Source organism: Protopterus annectens, chromosome 2.part0 (genome assembly GCF_019279795.1).
Source record: "Protopterus annectens isolate FY-2018-M chromosome 2.part0, PAN1.0, whole genome shotgun sequence".
Lineage (NCBI taxonomy): Eukaryota > Metazoa > Chordata > Ceratodontiformes > Protopteridae > Protopterus > Protopterus annectens.
Genome location: NC_056728.1, coordinates 1,152,622,976 through 1,152,640,583, shown reverse-complemented (window position 1 = coordinate 1,152,640,583; position 17,608 = coordinate 1,152,622,976). Strand labels below are relative to the sequence as shown.

At 43.5% G+C, this 17,608-nt stretch overlaps 1 protein-coding gene across 9 annotated transcripts in view; it reads left to right on the top strand.

The window, feature by feature from the left end:
* The window catches only part of LIN54 (lin-54 DREAM MuvB core complex component), a 1,508,411-nt gene that overhangs the window by 1,042,892 nt on the left and 447,911 nt on the right, over positions 1 to 17,608 (top strand). For all 9 annotated transcript variants that reach the window (XM_044061349.1, XM_044061353.1, XM_044061352.1 and 6 more), the window contains one exon: positions 4,816 to 5,004. In XM_044061349.1, coding sequence (XP_043917284.1) covers positions 4,816 to 5,004 — 189 coding nt within the window. The remainder of the gene's footprint in view (positions 1 to 4,815; positions 5,005 to 17,608) is intronic.

The following is a 17,608-nucleotide window of genomic DNA, read 5'->3' as shown; positions in this document are numbered from 1 at the left end:
AGGCCTAGCACCAGAAAATCCTATGCAGGAAAATGGAAAAGATTTTGCTCCTGGAGTCAGTCCAGAGGAGGCAGTACCTCACAATTTCCATCCCTCTTATCCTGGACTACTTAGTGGAGCTACTTAATAGTGGCCTCTCCTTCTCCTCTATTAAAATCCACGTCTCAGCCATTTCAACTCATTTTGATACAGAACAGCCCCTGTTCTTTCATCCTTTGACTAAACAACTCCTCAGAGGGGCTCCTGATGTCAGACCTCCCAGAAGACCACCCACTCCATCCTGGGACCTGAGTTATGTTTTGGAAAAACTAACTTTACCACCCTTCAAACCTGCTGCTTCAGCAGAACTAAGATTCCTCTCCTGGAAGACTGCTATTCTCCTAGCTATCATTTAATCCATGTGAGTTTTAGAACTTCGGACACTGATGGCCATTGAGCCCTTCATCATCTTCCATGCAGACAGGATCTCCCTGAGGACTAATCCCTCCTTTATGCCCAAGGTGGTATCTAATGTAACTCTTAATCAGGCCATACATCTACCCACCATCTTTCCTAACCTTCAAAACAAAGGGGATAGAATTCTGTACTCAATAGACGTGGACAGACAGCTCAAGTACTATCTGGACTGTACTAAACCCTTCAGGAAAACAGGCCAACTACTTGTCAGCTTTGCCCCAGGGGCAGAGGGGAAGCCCATTTCAAAACAATACATTTCCAAATGCATATCGCACTGTATCCATTTCTGCTTCAGACTGCATGGGAACCCACCCAAGTCTGTTTGAACCCATTCCACTATGGCAGCCTCCACTTCCACAGCATTCCTCAGAAGAGTTCCCACCAGGGACATCCTGGAAGCTGCCACCTGGACTTCTGTCCATACCTTTACCAAGCATTACCATCTACCTCTATTTTCTACGGCTACGGCAGGGTTTGCCTTTGCAGTTCTGCAGGAGATGCTGACCCATTTCTAGGTCTCTTACTAAGCCTACCACCCCTCTCCTCAGCTTTGGGAATCCTCCCACAGGTGATGACTGTAACAATGAAACATGAACATAGTACAGTTGTGTACACTTACCATAAATGTAGATGTTCGAGTGTTTTCACTGTTGCAGTCCTGGTTTCCCACCCTCCTCCCCCATTATATCTTCTTTTTTTTAGGGAGTCATAAGTTTCAAAAGGTGGCTTTTAGCCACCAGGACCACTTTATCATATTTACTTGGGCCTCTGACGGGTTAGGGTAAGAAAAACTGATTTAATGGCGTCGGCTGCTCTCTTTTATAGCACTGACAAACTGATGTCAGGCAGCAAGCGACAGTAGCCGACGGATTAAAACATTGACTCTGGTATTCGGGCCGGCCGAGGGATACCACAGCAGGGATAACCCACAGGTGGTGACTGCAACAGTGAATACACTCTAACATCTACATTTATGGTAAGTGTACACAACTGTACTTTTTGCCACTCTTTCCATGCTTTTTTTCTATCCTGCATTAGCATTTTACTCTTTTTGGTTAGACAAATTGCATTATTTGTTTGTAGTCCCTTCCTTCTAGCAGGTGCACAGCTATTTAGGATATTTAGAAAAGTTGTATTGAATTCATTTACACAGCATCATCTAAGGGGAGGATTTTTAGGAAGTTCCAGTTAATAGATGATAGTGTAGTAATGAACATTTCTGTGTTTAAGTTTGGAAAGGTTGCATGTTTTTTTATAAATGTGCTGTTTAACTGTATGTGTGAGATGTCAGATCGTTTAGACTGGGAGATAATCACAGAGCGAGTCTGACATTGTAACTTTGGTGGTGTAGTTACTAGGTCTGATACTGGGATCCATCTAATAAGGAATTTGATGTCTTGTTATAATTTGTGGGACTATTAATTAGTTGTGTGAAACTATAGAAGTTCATGCTAGATGTAGAGGAGTTGGTTTATGTCCACCCAATTGACATTCGTATCTCCTAGTAGTATTTTTTTCTTGCAGAAATGTTATGGATATCCAATGTAGGATATAATCCTGCGTAGCTGTATTGTCACCAGGAGGGATGTAAAGAACAGTAATACATATTTGTTTATAATTGTTTCTTTTGAGGAATGTAATAAAAACTCTGCTGAGCTGAATTTTGGTATTGGTTTGCTGTAAGGAGAAATGTGGTAGGTGTTGGGAAATATTAAACAATTCCACCATCTTTCCTCCTTATATGATCAATACTGATATTATAGCCAGGAGGTATAACTTTGGAGTCGTTCATTCTGGATTTAAGCCCAGTTTCAGATACAGCGAGAACATCAGGCTTATGTTGGGTAATCCAGGCATGTAGTTCAGCAGTTTAATTTCTTATGTTTCTGACCTTTATTACAACAAAAATTAAATCACCATGATTGGGGATTGGCTGTTGCTGGGTTAGAGGAGTGTGTGTGGGAGAGAATTATCTTTGCGTTCATTATGATAGGTGGCACCAGGATTAGGTGTATATCTCTTTCTAGAAGGATTTTAGTATATTGGGGAATCATGCTTACTTTTTTTTGGAGAGGATTGTTGCACTTAATTTTGTTTTGGGTTTAGTTGAAGTGCAGTTAATCGATCTATATTTGGAATAAAGGTGTGAGGGGCAATATTAAATAGGTTTGGTGCAATGTGTGGAAATTGTAAAGAAGTATAAACAGGTGGTTGGGACAGAGGGAGAGATGCTGAGACGTATCGAGTCATGGTAGGATGAAAGATGGCAGTGGCACAGTAGGAGAAGAACAGAGGATAAGCTGAAGAGTAGCATAATTAAGTACAGGAACCTTTATTTTACAGATGTCCAGTAGTAGGGAAGTAGCAGTGAAGAAGGAAACACGAAGTTGCAGGGCAGTAGTAGAGTCAGTGATGGTGAATTCTGAAAGCTGCTAGAGGATAGGTAAGGACAGAAGTATTTTGTATAAAAAAGAGAGTTAGGTTGTCCTGGTATCTTCTCTGGAATGTAAGGAATAGACTGGTAGCAAAGGCTAGAGTAAACTGTAGTCAAAGAAAGAAAAAAATGAGGGTTTATTTAAAAAGTGAAAGACAGTGTGGAACAGATGATAGGTACTATTGGGAGCGTTGTGATTATGAATGGATGTAGTGCAAAGCAGTATGGGAGAGAGAAAGCTAGTTGGGAATGGAGGGTAACAATTAAATGGAGATAGTGAAGTAGGAAACAAGGAACAGAAGTGTATGTATAGAAAAAGTAGGCCCATTTGGGGAGGAGTTTTGGATAAAAGTCACAAGTGAAATGGAAATATAATGTTAGAGTAAGAGCGTTTGGTTGGAATTGGGGGCAGGGAATTTAGCCTAAGCTTAGCTGGCTTCCCACCTTCAGGTCAAATTATAACTGAGAGCAATCCATTTTTTATTTAACATGCACCCATCCCCTTATGCTGCACTGCACTGTAGTAATAGAACCCCCAACCTTCTGCACCAAAGGCATGTGTGCTACCTGTTGCACCACTGGCACACTGCTATGTATTAGGAAAGCTCTTCTAAATCTTTCTCTTCCTCAAATCCTAAACTGTTGAATTTATTACTCCTTATAGGCAGATGTCAGAACTCTATGTGCAGACTTAAAATTTCTTTATAACTTTACCCATGCAATCTAGCTACATGTAGATCTCTCGACTGTTCCTGTTTTGGAAGAATGTACCCATTTGGGCCTAATTTACCACTGCACATGTTCCTATTTTTGGAGGTATGACCCTATTTTCGAGTGTGGTTTAGCCCTTCACACAGTTGCAGAACCCCCCATTGTCACACATGAATTTTGAAGTTGTCTAGTATACAGAAAATCACACTATATGACCAACAATACTAATGGCACCAATAATTTAAAGAAAAAGGAGACACCTTTTATATCTCCCATTTCAAAAGCAAAAACAAATGGTCTTGTGTGGTAGATTTCTTTGAAAGTCCACAGATTTTAAACTTTCTCTGTGATAATGTGCTTGTATTCTTTCCGTCTCTCTCTCTCTCTCTGTTTAAACACGTTTGAGTAGTATCCCACATTCCTAAGGGAAGCAGGAATAGTTATACGCTGTTTAGTATTGGATTTTATACCAAGTAGTTGTCCAGACTTTTTGGCTGCATGTACCCACTTTTCCAAGGGCCTTTGTCCATATTTTCAGTGTTTGCAGGTTGAGAGGTATGGATATGTGCCTGTAGTCTCACCTAAAATCAGATACTTTTCCTCTTAAACCAGGTTAACCGCTCTTGTATTAACATTACAGAGTATTTCACAGACAATGCTCATGCACATGTGTGAACTCTTATACAGACCCACCCTTACATGCTTCTTTTTCCATAAATTGCAGTTTAGTCAACCAGTCTGTAGTAAAGGCTGACTACCAGGGTCTGTTGCACACCTTTATGTGAAGCTGCCTTACTGCTGCTGTAGCTCTGTCATTACTGTTGAACTTGCAGTTCCACCCGCTTTTTTGTTTATATAATTATTTGTACTTAATTGATTCTTTTTTACGTGATTGCTTTATAATATGTATTCATTTGTGTAAACTTGCCTTATTGAAAAAGATCTGTGCTTTTGTACATATGTAGTTCTGTTCATCTCATTTTACTTAGTCTCTTCATTTTATGGTAACAAAGCTGTGTTCTAGTCTGCTTATAAATATATAAAATGCTTGCAGCCTAATGAGCTAATTTTGGGCTTCTGTTACTGAAGAGAAAGTTGCATCATTGTTGCTCGTTCACTTTGACAGCAGATTAGCTTACTGATCTCCATATGGTCTTTGGTGCACTATTTGTGTACTACCGTGCTTTTTGACTAATATGTTTGCTTTATTTTAGGTGGTCCCTAAACCCATCAACAGTACAACTCAGATGGTTACCACAAGTCAGCCACAGCAGCGACATATCATGCCAGCAACCATTCTACCACAAATACAGCCCAGTCTCACAAGCCTCCCGCCTGGTACAGTTTTAACAGGTGCAGGCAACGTAGGATATGCAGTGCTCCCAGCTCAGTATGTCACACAGGTAAGTGACGGAGGTTTTGCTTATTTTATTCTGTATGCTGAAGTTTACATGCAACAATTTGTGAATTGTACCTTTTTTCTCTCTTATTCTGCTGCTGCCCTCCTATCTTGCATCATCACTTCTACTCGTCCGTATGTTTTACAGCTTTTGCTCTAATTATCTGTAAGGCATTCTCTGTATCATCTTAAAAGTACCTCGATGGCCAAATGTGATGCTATACTACTGACGATTTTCCATGTCAGCTTTGCAGATTTGCTGAAGTACATTTGTTAGCATAGTATGACATTTGCTTGTTAACATTTCTGCATGATGCCTCACTTTTCCTGTAGGTTCTTTCCTGTGTTGCTGTGCACCCCCACTAGTAGTCTGGTGGAGCTTTAAGGATCCTCTGTAAGTGGGTATTATATGGGGAACAACTTTTGTGAAGGCTATCTTCCCTATGCATTTCTCATGTCTCCATCTTCCCACAATTAGGGTGTGTGTGTGTGTGTGTGTGTGTGTGTGTGTGTGTGTGTGTGTCACTTCAATTGCTGTGGAAAAACCCAGTGGCTTTTGGAAAGTGTGGCCAGTGTCACCCTTCCCAGTTCCATCTTGCTGCTCTCACAGTTCAGATCTCAGCTCTAGCAGGCGTCGTAAGGAAGGATTCTCCACATTTGATGCCAAAGAGACTTAACCCTGCAAGGTTCCCTGCAGTCATCACATTATCAACCAGAATCTGAATTTGTCCTCCACAAGGACAAGGATGTCAGGAAGCAGGAGGTCAGTTGTTGGTCAGTACCTCTTTCATTGTAGTCTCACTGTGGTGATCTCTACTCCTTCTCTGACTGTGAGCTTTTCCTCAGCTAATGAGGAACTGCAGTCTGTCATAGACTGATGAATGACAAGGGTATAGGAGATTAATTCCAATGGTTTACAGTCTGAGGATTGCATTCCAATCTTTTCAGATCCCTTTGCTGACTCAGAGCATCTGGATAATTGCACAGGAAAAAAATTGGACTTTTTTAAGCAGATCAATATTTAGGATTCATAGATGACAAGCCCCTCAGTTTGCTCTTGGTTGACAATGTTTCCAGTAGAGAACATTACCATTTGAGCTTTCTGTGGCAGCAAGAGCCTTTACCAAGGTGTTGGCTATGGTAGTTGAACACTTGTAGGAGAAAGACCTCCTCCTGTTCCCTTACTTGAGTATCTGTCTGCTGATAGCGGTCTCCAGGGACACTCTAGACTGAACCTTTTGTGGGCACTTCCTGACTGCATTCCTCTTACATTACAGTAAATGGAAGAAAGTCCTTTCTTTGAACTGCCCAGAAGATTATCTGTATAGGTATGCAGCTGGGCACTTTTCATATTGGTTCCTTTGATGTCCTTCCATTTCACTGTTGCAGTATTCCTTACAATAGGGATCCCCTGCCACGGGCGGCCTGACATCCAGCAATATACTAAAGCCTTTAGGTTGCTAAGGTACACCGTACATCACATGTGTGCTCCCATGTTAAGTGTAGGATATAAAGGTGACATCCTCACAACTTCTTTGCTGCCATTCCAAACACCATCTTTAATCATCCATCTGAACAGTCGTTTTATTTCCTGATTCACCAAGCCATTTTTCAGGTAAGTGCCCCACTGGGGGTTCTTTTTTTTCCTTTTTTTTTTTTTTTTTTTTTTTTTTTTTTTATTGTTGCTTGAGTGGTTCATGTCATCCAGAAAGGGTAAATGCCAGTGTGGGAGACAGATTCCCCATAAAGATCATCACAAGCATTGTTTATTTTGTCTAGGTGCTTCCCACGACCATAAGTTCTGTTCTGTTTGCAAGGGTTTTGTCCCGAAGACTCTCCTTAGTCGGCTTTCCTCTTTGGCCATATATTTAGAAAACCAATGTGTTAAGCTTTTGGTAAAAGACACCATGGAAAGAGCTTCTCACTCCAAAGGTCAGCCGTCCATAAAGAAGGCCAAGAAAGCTAGGTCTTATTCTTTGGCTGTGCTGCTTATGCCAAACATCTCTCTCAAAGCTCAAAAGATTGCCTGGCTCCTGTGTTGTACTCCTGTGCTGTGCCGAGACCGCTTCAGAGGTTGGCACGTGTCCGCCTTCACACACGTCCCGGGAAGCCTTGCAGATGTCCACTTTGGATGTTCAGGGGGAACTGCTGCTGACTTTTACCGAAGGGCCTAGAGGTGATGTTCTTCGTGTTTCACTGTTGCAGTCATTACATTTGGGTTATTTGCTTGCAGGTTGCCCTCAGTCGGCCTGATTAACAAAGCCTTGGGTCCTGCGTCGGTTGCTGTCCCTTCTTCCATGACATCAGGAGTATAAAACTCCTATAAAGCAGCCGATGCCATTATATCAGTCTTTCTTGCCTTGCGGTGCCCGAAGCAGAAGCATTTCGCAAGTGCCTGTCGGCCGACTCCTAAAATTTTCATTTTCAAGTTTTAGAACCGAAGTCTTCAACTAAAGCTAAGTACCCAGTTGGGAAAACTTTTTCTTGCTCCTTACCGATGTCAGTAAAAGTTAATAATTGCATTACTTGTGGAAAGCAAATACCTCATAAAGATTTTCATTCGTACTGTATTCCTTGCCTAGGCTCTGACCATGACGTACCTTACTGTTGGTTTTGTGTTTTATTTAATCAGCGCACTATCCGTCATAGGTATATTTTTGCCTCTAAATATTTCGGTTCCCGGTTTAATTTTCCAGAAATGTCGTCGGTTAGCCATCCGACTACCGGGATTCCGAAAAAGCACAAAGATAAAGACAGAGACAGGCTGCCGAGGTCCAAAACTGCCGACAACGCTTCTCCTAAGCCAGTCGCCAGTTCGCCGGTACTCAGTGAGGCACTTTTGCAGCCCCTGATACCCGCTACTTCTGATTTGCAGGCTTCTACTGAGACCCATTTGGAGTCCGGTATGTCGCGAGATGCTTCTACGATGGAACCCGCGGATGTCTCTACCTTGGATGGGTCCAGATCCGCTGTGCAGGCATTGGCTTCTGAGGGTGTATTCAGGCCTATGGACTTGCATATTAAATCAACACCTCCTTCATTACTTAGGCCTAAATCTCGATCCATGTCTAAAAAAACGATGCCCAGGCCCCACATGCTCAGGCCTCTATGCCTAAAAAACAAATGATAAGAATGACTGAAGATCTCTTGACTCTAATCAGGGGTAGCCAACTCCCCCTTCTAAGAGACCTAGGACTAAGATTGATTATGAATCTTTTGATCAGGATTCTGTTGTTTCTGACTCTTCTGATGATCTGGATTTGTCCTTACCTACTTATGAGGATTCTGGAGCAGAGGACTCTATTCCCTCTGCTTCCCCTCCTGAGGATTTTTCTTTTGGGGAAACCTTACATACTCTAAGGGAGCATTTCCACTGGGAAAGCCAGGATTTTTCTGATTCAAAAAAGAGGCTTAGGGATTTCCTTCTCCTACCTCAGCATAAGCCTTTAGTTATTCCTCCTGTACTAGACATTGTTGATGATGCTTTCTAGTTTGGCCTCTGATTCCCTGCCTCCTGCTCCCAGAAAACCTGACAAGATACTACAGGGTCCCTGAGTCCCACAAGTTCCTTTTCAAAAATCCTATTGCAGATCCAGAGACTATTTCACAGGGGCCCAAGGGCATGAAGGCTTCTACTGCTAAAAATCCTACCCCTTCTGATAGAGACTCCAGGGCACTGGATAGATGGGGTAAGAAGGTTTACACTTCTGCAGCCTTGGCCATTATGGCTTTAAACTGCCAGTTTCATATGTTAAAATATCAGCAACATGTTATTGGGCTGCTTAAAGAGAAAATGATGTTGATTCCTGACTGTGAAAAATAAAGAATTACAGGATTTAATGCATTCTGCTGAACAAGTTGGAAAACATACTTTGCCATGTGGTTTTGATTCATTAGAGGCCTCTTGCAGGGCTGTTGTTACTGGGTCTGCGCTCAGAAGGCATGCTTGGCTTAAGGAGCAATCTTTGCCTGATAATGTTAAAGCTAAATTGTTGGATGCTCCTTTAAATCAGGACCGCCTGTTTGGCAACAAGGTTGAGGAGGTTCTTAAAAAGATGGAAGATAAAGCTAAATCTGTGCAAACTGTTAAATATTTTTTACAAGTTCAGCATCCTAGATTTAGTAGGCACTGGCCCTCTAAGAATTGGTCCTTTCCAGCCCCTTCCAGGTCTTCTCAAGCCAAACCCAGACACAGCAAAAACCCCAGGTTTCAGTCCCAGGGGACTCACAGAACTAAGCAGTGGAGGGCCTCCACTTCCATGTCTGGGAATAATAAGACACCCCCCCCCCCATGGTAAACTGTCTCAATGACTTCCTTTCAAAATTTCCAAGCACTCATCATCTGACTGCCCCTTTGGGGGGAAAGATTGCTCTTCATGCAAAGAATTGGGAATTCATTACCCAGGACAAGTGGGTTTTAAATATAGTGTCCCAGGGATACAGATTTCACTTCTACACTCTGCCAACACCAAGTGGTTGGCCAGACCTACCCCCAAATCAGTGGGCAGAGTCCCAAAAACAAGTACTTTCTCTCTTAAGTATGGGGGCTGTTCAAATGGTACCAGAAGAGGAATAGGGACAAGGTTTCTACTCGAGACTTTTCCTGGTACCCAGAAAAGACAATTCATGGCGTCCTATCCTGGACCTGTCTACCCTAAACACCTTTTTGGAGATTCCAAAATGCTAACTCTTCACCAATTACTTCCTATGCTAGGCAAAGATGCCTGGTTGGCAACACTAGATTTAAAAGAAGCATACCTACACATCCCAATCAGGGAATCTTGCAGAAGATAAAAGCAGGCTACACGTACTATCAGTTCTCTGCACTGCCGTTTGGCTTATCTACTGCACCCAGGGTGTTCACAAAGTGCCTAGCTCCAGTTATTGCATTTTGCAGGCAAATAAATATTCAAATATACCCATACCTGGACGATTGTCTAATTCAGGCAGAAAGCCAGGACAAACTTTTGAATCATCTGGCCTTTGTAAAAAGGGTTCTAACTTGTCTGGGATACACCATAAACGAAAAGAAATCACATCTGGTACCCTGTCAACAAATTATATTCCTGGGAGCAAGCTTGAATACAACTTCCCAGATGGCTTACCTCACGCCAGAAAAGTTAATTCATTTGGCAGCCTACTTCAAACAAGTGGCAACAAAAACCCTGCTATCTGCAAGACAAATACTGCAAGCCTTTGGGTTCATGGCCTCCTGCATTCTTCTAATTCCATATGCAAGACTGCATATGAGGAAACTACAGTGGTATCTAAAAAGCCTATGGGGTCAACATTCTCAAAACCTAGAAACAATGATTCCTATCATCCCTTGCCTACGCCTTGAGATCCTTTGGTGGGCAGAGGCCTGCCACCAAAACAAGGAACTACCTTTCACACCACCCCCTGCCACCCAAACCCTAACATCAGATGCATCAGACTATGCATGGGGGGCTTACCTGGCAGGGAAGTGCATTCAGGGAAAATGGAACCCAAGTCAAATGCACCTGCATATCAATCAAAAAGAAATGTTAGCTGTACAGAATGCTCTAACAGCCTTCAAGGACCACATTCTTCCAGGACAACTAATGGTAAAGACGGACAACACCACTGAAATGTGGTACATAAACAAGCACTGAGGTACACATTCTTACCCCCTCTGCAGACTAGCCATGGCATTGTGGAACACAGCCGTGAGCTACCAAGTGCACCTACAAGCTCAATTCCTGCCAGAAAAATTAAATACACTGGAAGACGGACTAAGCAGAAACCTCATGGACCCACACAAGTGGAAATTGGAAACAAGGATTTTCAATATGTTGACAAGCAAATGGGGGAGCCCAGATATAGACCTGTTTGCCTCTCCCCAGTACTACCAGTTGGACAAATTTTGCACAAGGACTCCCCACAAACAAGCCTGGAAAGTGGATGGCTCTGTCCATCAGCTGGAAAAATCTATCAGTCTATGCCTTCCTCCCTCTGCCTCTGCTCTCCAAAGTACTACTAAAAGTCAAACAGGACAAACCAAGGATGATTTTGATTGCTCCAGACTGGCCGCGCCAACACTGGTACCTCCTCCTGCGCAGTGTGTCATGGTTATCTCCATGGCACCTGCCTCAGACTCCTTCCCTGCTGTCTCAGCAGGAGAACCAGATTTGCAGCCTCAGCTTCAACCACCGAACCTTGCACCTGGCTAATTAATCTCTCCTCAGCAAACCTGTGATGGATAACATCTTAGAGGCAAGGAGGCCTAGTACTAGAAAATCGTATGCTGAAAAATGGAAAAGATTCTGTGCCTGGAACCAGTCTCAAGGGATGAGCACAGCAGCGCCCAATTTACCTCAGATTTTACAATACTTAACTGAGATGCTTCACAAGGGGCTGTCTTTTTCCTCCATTAAAATCCATGCCTCAGCCATTTCAGCTCATTATAACACAGAACCTCCCCTCTTCTCTCATCCACTGTTCAAGTAGTTCCTCAGAGGGGCCAAAAATTTAAGACCACCCAGGAGAGCTCCAACCCCAGCCTGGGACCTTAACTTTGCCTTGGAGAAACTCACTCTACCTCCTTTCGAGCCAGCTGCTACTGCAGACTTAAAATTTCTTTCTTGGAAAACCGCTTTCCTTTTAGCAATCACTTCAGCTAGAAGGGTATCTGAATTACACGCCCTTATGGCAGTGGAGCCTTTCATCATCTTTCATGCGGACAGGGTGTCCCTCAGAACCAATCCATCCTTCATGCCCAAGGTGGTGTCCAGTGTGGCTCTTAATCAGTCCATTCATTTGCCAGCCTTCTTTCCTAATCCACAGAATAAAGGGGAACGGATAATGCATTCCTTAGATGTGCACAGACAACTTTGATTCTACTTGGACAGGACTAAACCTCAAAGGAAGTCTGAACAACTGCTGGTAGCATTTGCTGCAGGGGCAGAGGGGAAGGCTATTTCAAAGCAAACTATTTCTAAATGGATAAGCCATTGCATTCATTTCTACTATAAGCACCATGGAAAACCTATCCCCCAGGAGATCAGATCTCACTCCACCAGGGCTGCATCTACCTCTACAGCCTTTCTCAGAGGCGTCCTTACCAGGGACATCCTCAAAGCTACCTGGAGTTCTGTTTATACTTTCACCAAGCATTATCATTTGCCAATTTTCTCTAAATCCAGCGCTGGCTTTTCCACTGCAGTCTTGCAGGGCCTTATAGCTGGCCCTAATGCTATCTAAACTCCTCCTCCCAACCATAGCTTTGGGAATCTACCCAAATGTAATGACTGCAACAGTGAAACACGAAGAACATAGTACAGTTGTGTACACTTACCATAAATGTAAATGTTTGAGTGTATTTACTGTTGCAGTCCTGGTTACCCTCCCTCCAGCCCCCTAAATTCTTTTGGCTATACCTCTACTTTCCTTTACTATGCTTAAAAGACTTTTTGGTGTATTTGCTTTTTTGTTGGAGGTATATCTTTGTGCTTTTGTGTTTAATTGCTTCCCATTGGGGGCACCTGACATCTGGGTCAAGAAAAACTGATGTAATGGCGTCGGCTGCATGTTTTATACCCCTGACGTCATGGAAGAAGAGACAGCAACCAACGCAGAACCCAAGACTTTAATTAGGCAGACTGAGGGCAACCTGCAAGCAGATAACCCAAATGTAATGACTGCAACAGTGAATACACTCGAGCATCTACATTTATGGTAAGTGTACACAACTGTACTTTCCTCAGATTTTGGTTAGGGAGGAGGTATGAAGTACTATTATAGGGTGTCATAAGGGGTTTGAGCCTTCTAAGTTTTACAAGGCTGACATCTTTTTAAAGAAACAAAACATGTTCCTCTTGCTCCTTAGGACCCTAAGTGAATGGCAGAATTTCACTGTAGGTTTGTTTAATGCCCTTATGGCCTCAAGGAGTTTCTGTTCCACCTGACTCTTGGTCTTCTACTCCTCTTAAGAGGCCTAGGGAACAAGAGTCCTCTGAGGAGGAGGATGAAGAATTCCTTGCCTGTTCTTCCCAGATTCATTCTCCCTTAGACTATGGTTCTGAGGAAGAGGATTCCACTAGTCCTGTCTCTCTTTTTAAGGAGATTTCCTTTGGGGACACAATTTCCAGAATGCTGGTGTTTTTCAATGGGATTGTGCCCAGATTCTGAGGTTCAGAAGAGGTATTACAAGCTTCTGCAGATGGACTCTCCTAGACCTTCTATTGTTCCTCCTGTCCTGCCTGCCTTGTTGGATGCCTTTTCTACTGCATCTCAGGCTCCTGATTCCCAGCCCCCTGCTTCCAAAAAACCTGATCGTTTTGTAAGGTGCCTAATGATTGCAGGTTCCTTTATAAGTCCCCATCTGACCCTTCTGTGGTGCCTGTGGCATCTGACAAGCTGTCAAAATAACTGTTTTCTACAAAATTGCTTCCTTCTGATAAAGACAGCAGAACTATGGAAAGACTGGATAGGAAGGTATACACCTCAGCTACATCATGCATTTAGGGTTCTTTTATCAGGCCCATATGAAGAGATATATTTTGGCTCTTCTATTTCAGTCTTGGCAGGTTATTTTTGACCTTCCTGACTCTGAGGGGAAGACTTCTGCTCTCTCCTTATTAGGGACAACTTCTCAAGTGGCTCACCCTTCTGTTAAATGCAGTTGTGATGCAGCAGATGCTTCTTCTAGGGCTGCTGCGTTTGGTTCTGTGATGAGGAGATATCCCTGGCTTCGACTTCAGCCTTTGCCTGACGATATTAAGGCTAAGTTGATTGATGGTCCTCTGGATAACAAACATTTGTTTGGTGGTGGTGGTGCTGCTGCTGCAGACTTGTTTAAGTCTCTACAGGGAATGGGTAAGGCTTTACAAGATCTAAAACTTAACTTTGTTTCTCCTGTATGTAAATTTCAAAGGAAGTACCCAAATAAGCCGGCCTTTGTTCGTAGGCAGTCTCACCCTCCCCGCAAAGGTAATAAGGGTGGTAGAAGGGCTCTGCTATGGCTGCATATAGACTCATTTAATGCAGAAATCTCCTTTTCCTGACAAACCAGGTGCTGTCTGACTGTCCTGTTCTTCTTAGCCACATTCCTATTTCTCCTCTTATTTCCTTGTCTCTTCCTGTTTGGTTAAAGATTATTCAAGATTTCTGGGTTCTTTCCATCATTCACCAAGGGTATTACATGGTCTGGAAACTTTTTCCCCCTTTCATTGGGCATTCCTTAGTCCCCTCAGGAACAATTAATTTATTTTTCCAGAGGTGCTTCGGGGTCTGTTGACACAGGGAACTATACAGAAAGTTCCAATTTCATAAAGGGGGAAGGGGTTTTATTCCAGAATGTTCTTGGTCTCAAGAAAGGAAGGCACTTGTAGACCCATTTTGGGTCTCTCTCACCTAAGCACCTTTCTGAGGGTCCCTTCCTTTCAGATGTTGTCCCTTCAGACTTTGTTTCCTCTGCTGCTTCCTCAGGCTCTTTTGGTTTCTGTACATCTCAAGGATGCTTATCTTAATATTCCTATTCATCCCTTTTTCAGAAAGTTTTTACATTTCTCTGTTGCTCTCTGGCATTTTCAGTTCTCTCCTTTCCCCTTTGGCCTCTCTACTTGCCCCAAGGATATTCACCAAATGGCTCTCTCCTGTGATTGCTTTTTGCAGGCTAAGAGGGTTACAGGTCTTTCCCTCCCTAGATGACCTAATTTTTCAGGCCTCCTCTCCAGAGATTCTACTGTATCATCTTCACCTTCACTTGTCTTTTTTTCTCCTGCATAGCCTTGGGTTCACTATAAATTTCCAAAAGTCCTTTCTGACTCCTTCTCAGGATCATGTGTTACTGGGATGCAGGATCCAGATTGTTCCAATGCAGGCATCCCTGCCTCCTCCCAAGGCCTTAACTCTCATTGCCTTCTTTCAATCTCTTCTTCCTCTGGCCTCAGGTACATCCAGGGAATTTCTGAGAGCTCTGGGTTTCATGGCCTCCACCATTCCTTTGCTCCCTTTAGCCAGACTCCCCATGAGAGAGCTTTAGTGGTTTCTAAAGTCAGTTTGGCTTCAGCACTCTCATCCTCTAGATGTCATAGTCCCTCTTCTTCCATGCCTCAAGCTGGAACTTCAGTGGTAGAGTCAGCAACTGTCACTCAATCCAGGACTTCCTTTTCAATCTCCACTCCCCTCTCAGGAGCTGTTGAGAAGCTTCAGACGTGGGATGAGGGGCTTCCTTTGACTCTAAAAGTGCAGGGCCTCTGGTCCCTTCAACAAAAGAAAGACCATGTCAGCGTCGAAGAGATGAGGACTCTTCCACTGGCTCTCTAAGCATTTTATCCTCTTTTCACTTCAGGGCCTCTTATGGTGCTTGCAGACAATACCACAGTGATGTGGTATGTCAGCAAGCAAGGGGGGGGGGGGCAAAACCTTATCTCCTTTGCAGGGGAGCACTCCAAATGTGGGAGTTAGGTATCCAGTACAAGTGACTCTTCAGGCAGTTTACATTCCCCTCAGGTCAGATCATTGTGACAGACTCCAAGATAAAAATCTACACAAACAGTGAAGGCCTCCAAGGCAGAAATGCACTCAACCACAGCAACACAACACTAATCACGAGATACATAACTCTCCTAAACAGTGTGCAACTCAATCAAAGCCCCTAAGGCAAAACAGCATGCCCAACACACTAGTCATAGGTGACTCGATAGTGAGCCACACTGATATCCCACTCACTAGGTTGAATAAGGAGAAAGTAACAGCAGCTGCCTGTCAGGTGCCAGGATCCGCTACATAACCCACACACTCAGGTCCCTCAACAACAGGTACAAATATGACTCTATCATTGTACATGTGGGTGTGAATGACCTGAGACATACCTCCCTGGACTACATAGAGAGACATGGAGGAGCTCTCGGATTATGTAGCCCAGGTGGGTGTGACCCTAGCATTGAGCATCATCCTACCATCACCTAGAATGATACCACAGTACAAGCAGAAAATGATTGATTTCAACAATTGGCTACGTTTGTTAGTTTGATCGGTTTTGCCAGATCACAGTAGAAACAATCAGTTAATGTGTACCTCAAGAGAGTGGAGCAGTTAAGACAGTTCCTAGTGCAAATAAAGGATTTTATGTGACAATTCAGCCTTCTAGGTTTGTTCCTTAACCTAGTTTGCTGCCAGTGGAGTCCGTGAAAAGCCATGTCTGACCCAGCTTGGTTAGAAATGCTACATCTAAAGAAATCCCAATCCCTCCGCACCACACGCTCTAGAGACCTCATCCTCATTACCACAATCAACAGAACATGCTGCAGGGACAGGTTCCTCACCCAGAGACTGACCATGCTATGGAATAGACTTCACATACATGTCAAGCAGAGCACCTCACTGGCCCTCTTCAAGAGAAATCTTGAGTCGATAGGAAATAGAAAATTCACTCCTGAGGATCACTCCTGTGGCTCTACTCGACAGAGGCACTGGGAACTAATGTCGGGTGGCATGATGCCAAGGTAATCCTTTGGGCTAGGCTTGTAAAGGCTCCAGGGCCATTAGCCTAGTACACATCTATGAACCTATGACTCTCTGAGCAGGTTTATAACACAATTCCACGAGTGGATACTTCACAGGAATGTGCTTCTGGACATTATCCACCAGTGGGGTACTCCTCAAGTAGATCTATCTGCCTCCTGCTTAAACAGTACTACTTCCTCTTTTTTGTGCCAGAGCCCCATGTCCTCTGGTCGGGAAGGAGATGTTTCTTTGACTTCCCTCCCCTTCCCTTCATTGCAAAAGTCCTGTTCAAAATACAACAGTATGCTCCCAAAATCTTGCTGGTCACTTCCTTTTGGCCCAGACAGCATTGGTTCCCTCATCTGCATTTAGCCAAGGGCAATCATCACAAGTTACCTCACAGGGTGAGCCTACTCACAAGACAAGGGATTTCAAATCCATCCCCACCTGTCCACTCTTCAGCCAACACTGTGGGTGATAGGATTTTGATTCCATATGTACACATTTTTATCTGATGGTATAGCTTAGGGTCCTGCAGGAGACCAGGAAACCCATTACTAGGAAAACTACTTATCCAAATGGAGGAGGTTTTCTGTTTGGTGTCTTACTCGTAACCTGGATCCACTTTCTGTGGATGTTCCTTTGGTTCTGTCTCATCTGTGTGAACTTCTCAGTGCTGGGTTGGCATATTCTTCTGTTAAGGCCAACTTGTTAGCTCTTTCTGCTTGTTTGCCTTTACCACCCCCTTTAGCCTCTAGATTTGAGGCTAAACAGTTTCTTAAAGATGTCCTTTCTATCAGACCTCCCAGGAAACATGCCCCTCCTTCCTGGGACCTTAATTTTGTTTTGGAGAAATTGACACAGGCTGCTTTTGAGCCTGCGGCTTCATTTTCCTTGCAGTATTGTTCTTGGAGGACTTTTCTTTTCCTGGCTGTTAACTTCTGCCAGATGGTTGTCTGAGCTTCAAGCCCTTGTGGCTGTACCTCCTTTTTTTTATTTTTCTATAAGGACAATAGTATCCCTTCATACTAATCCTTCTTTTATGCCCAAAGTGGTGAATGAGTTGTCTCTTAGTCGATTAATTTGCCCACTTTTTCCCTTCTCTGCAAGAAATGCTGCAACAGTGAAATGGAAGGACA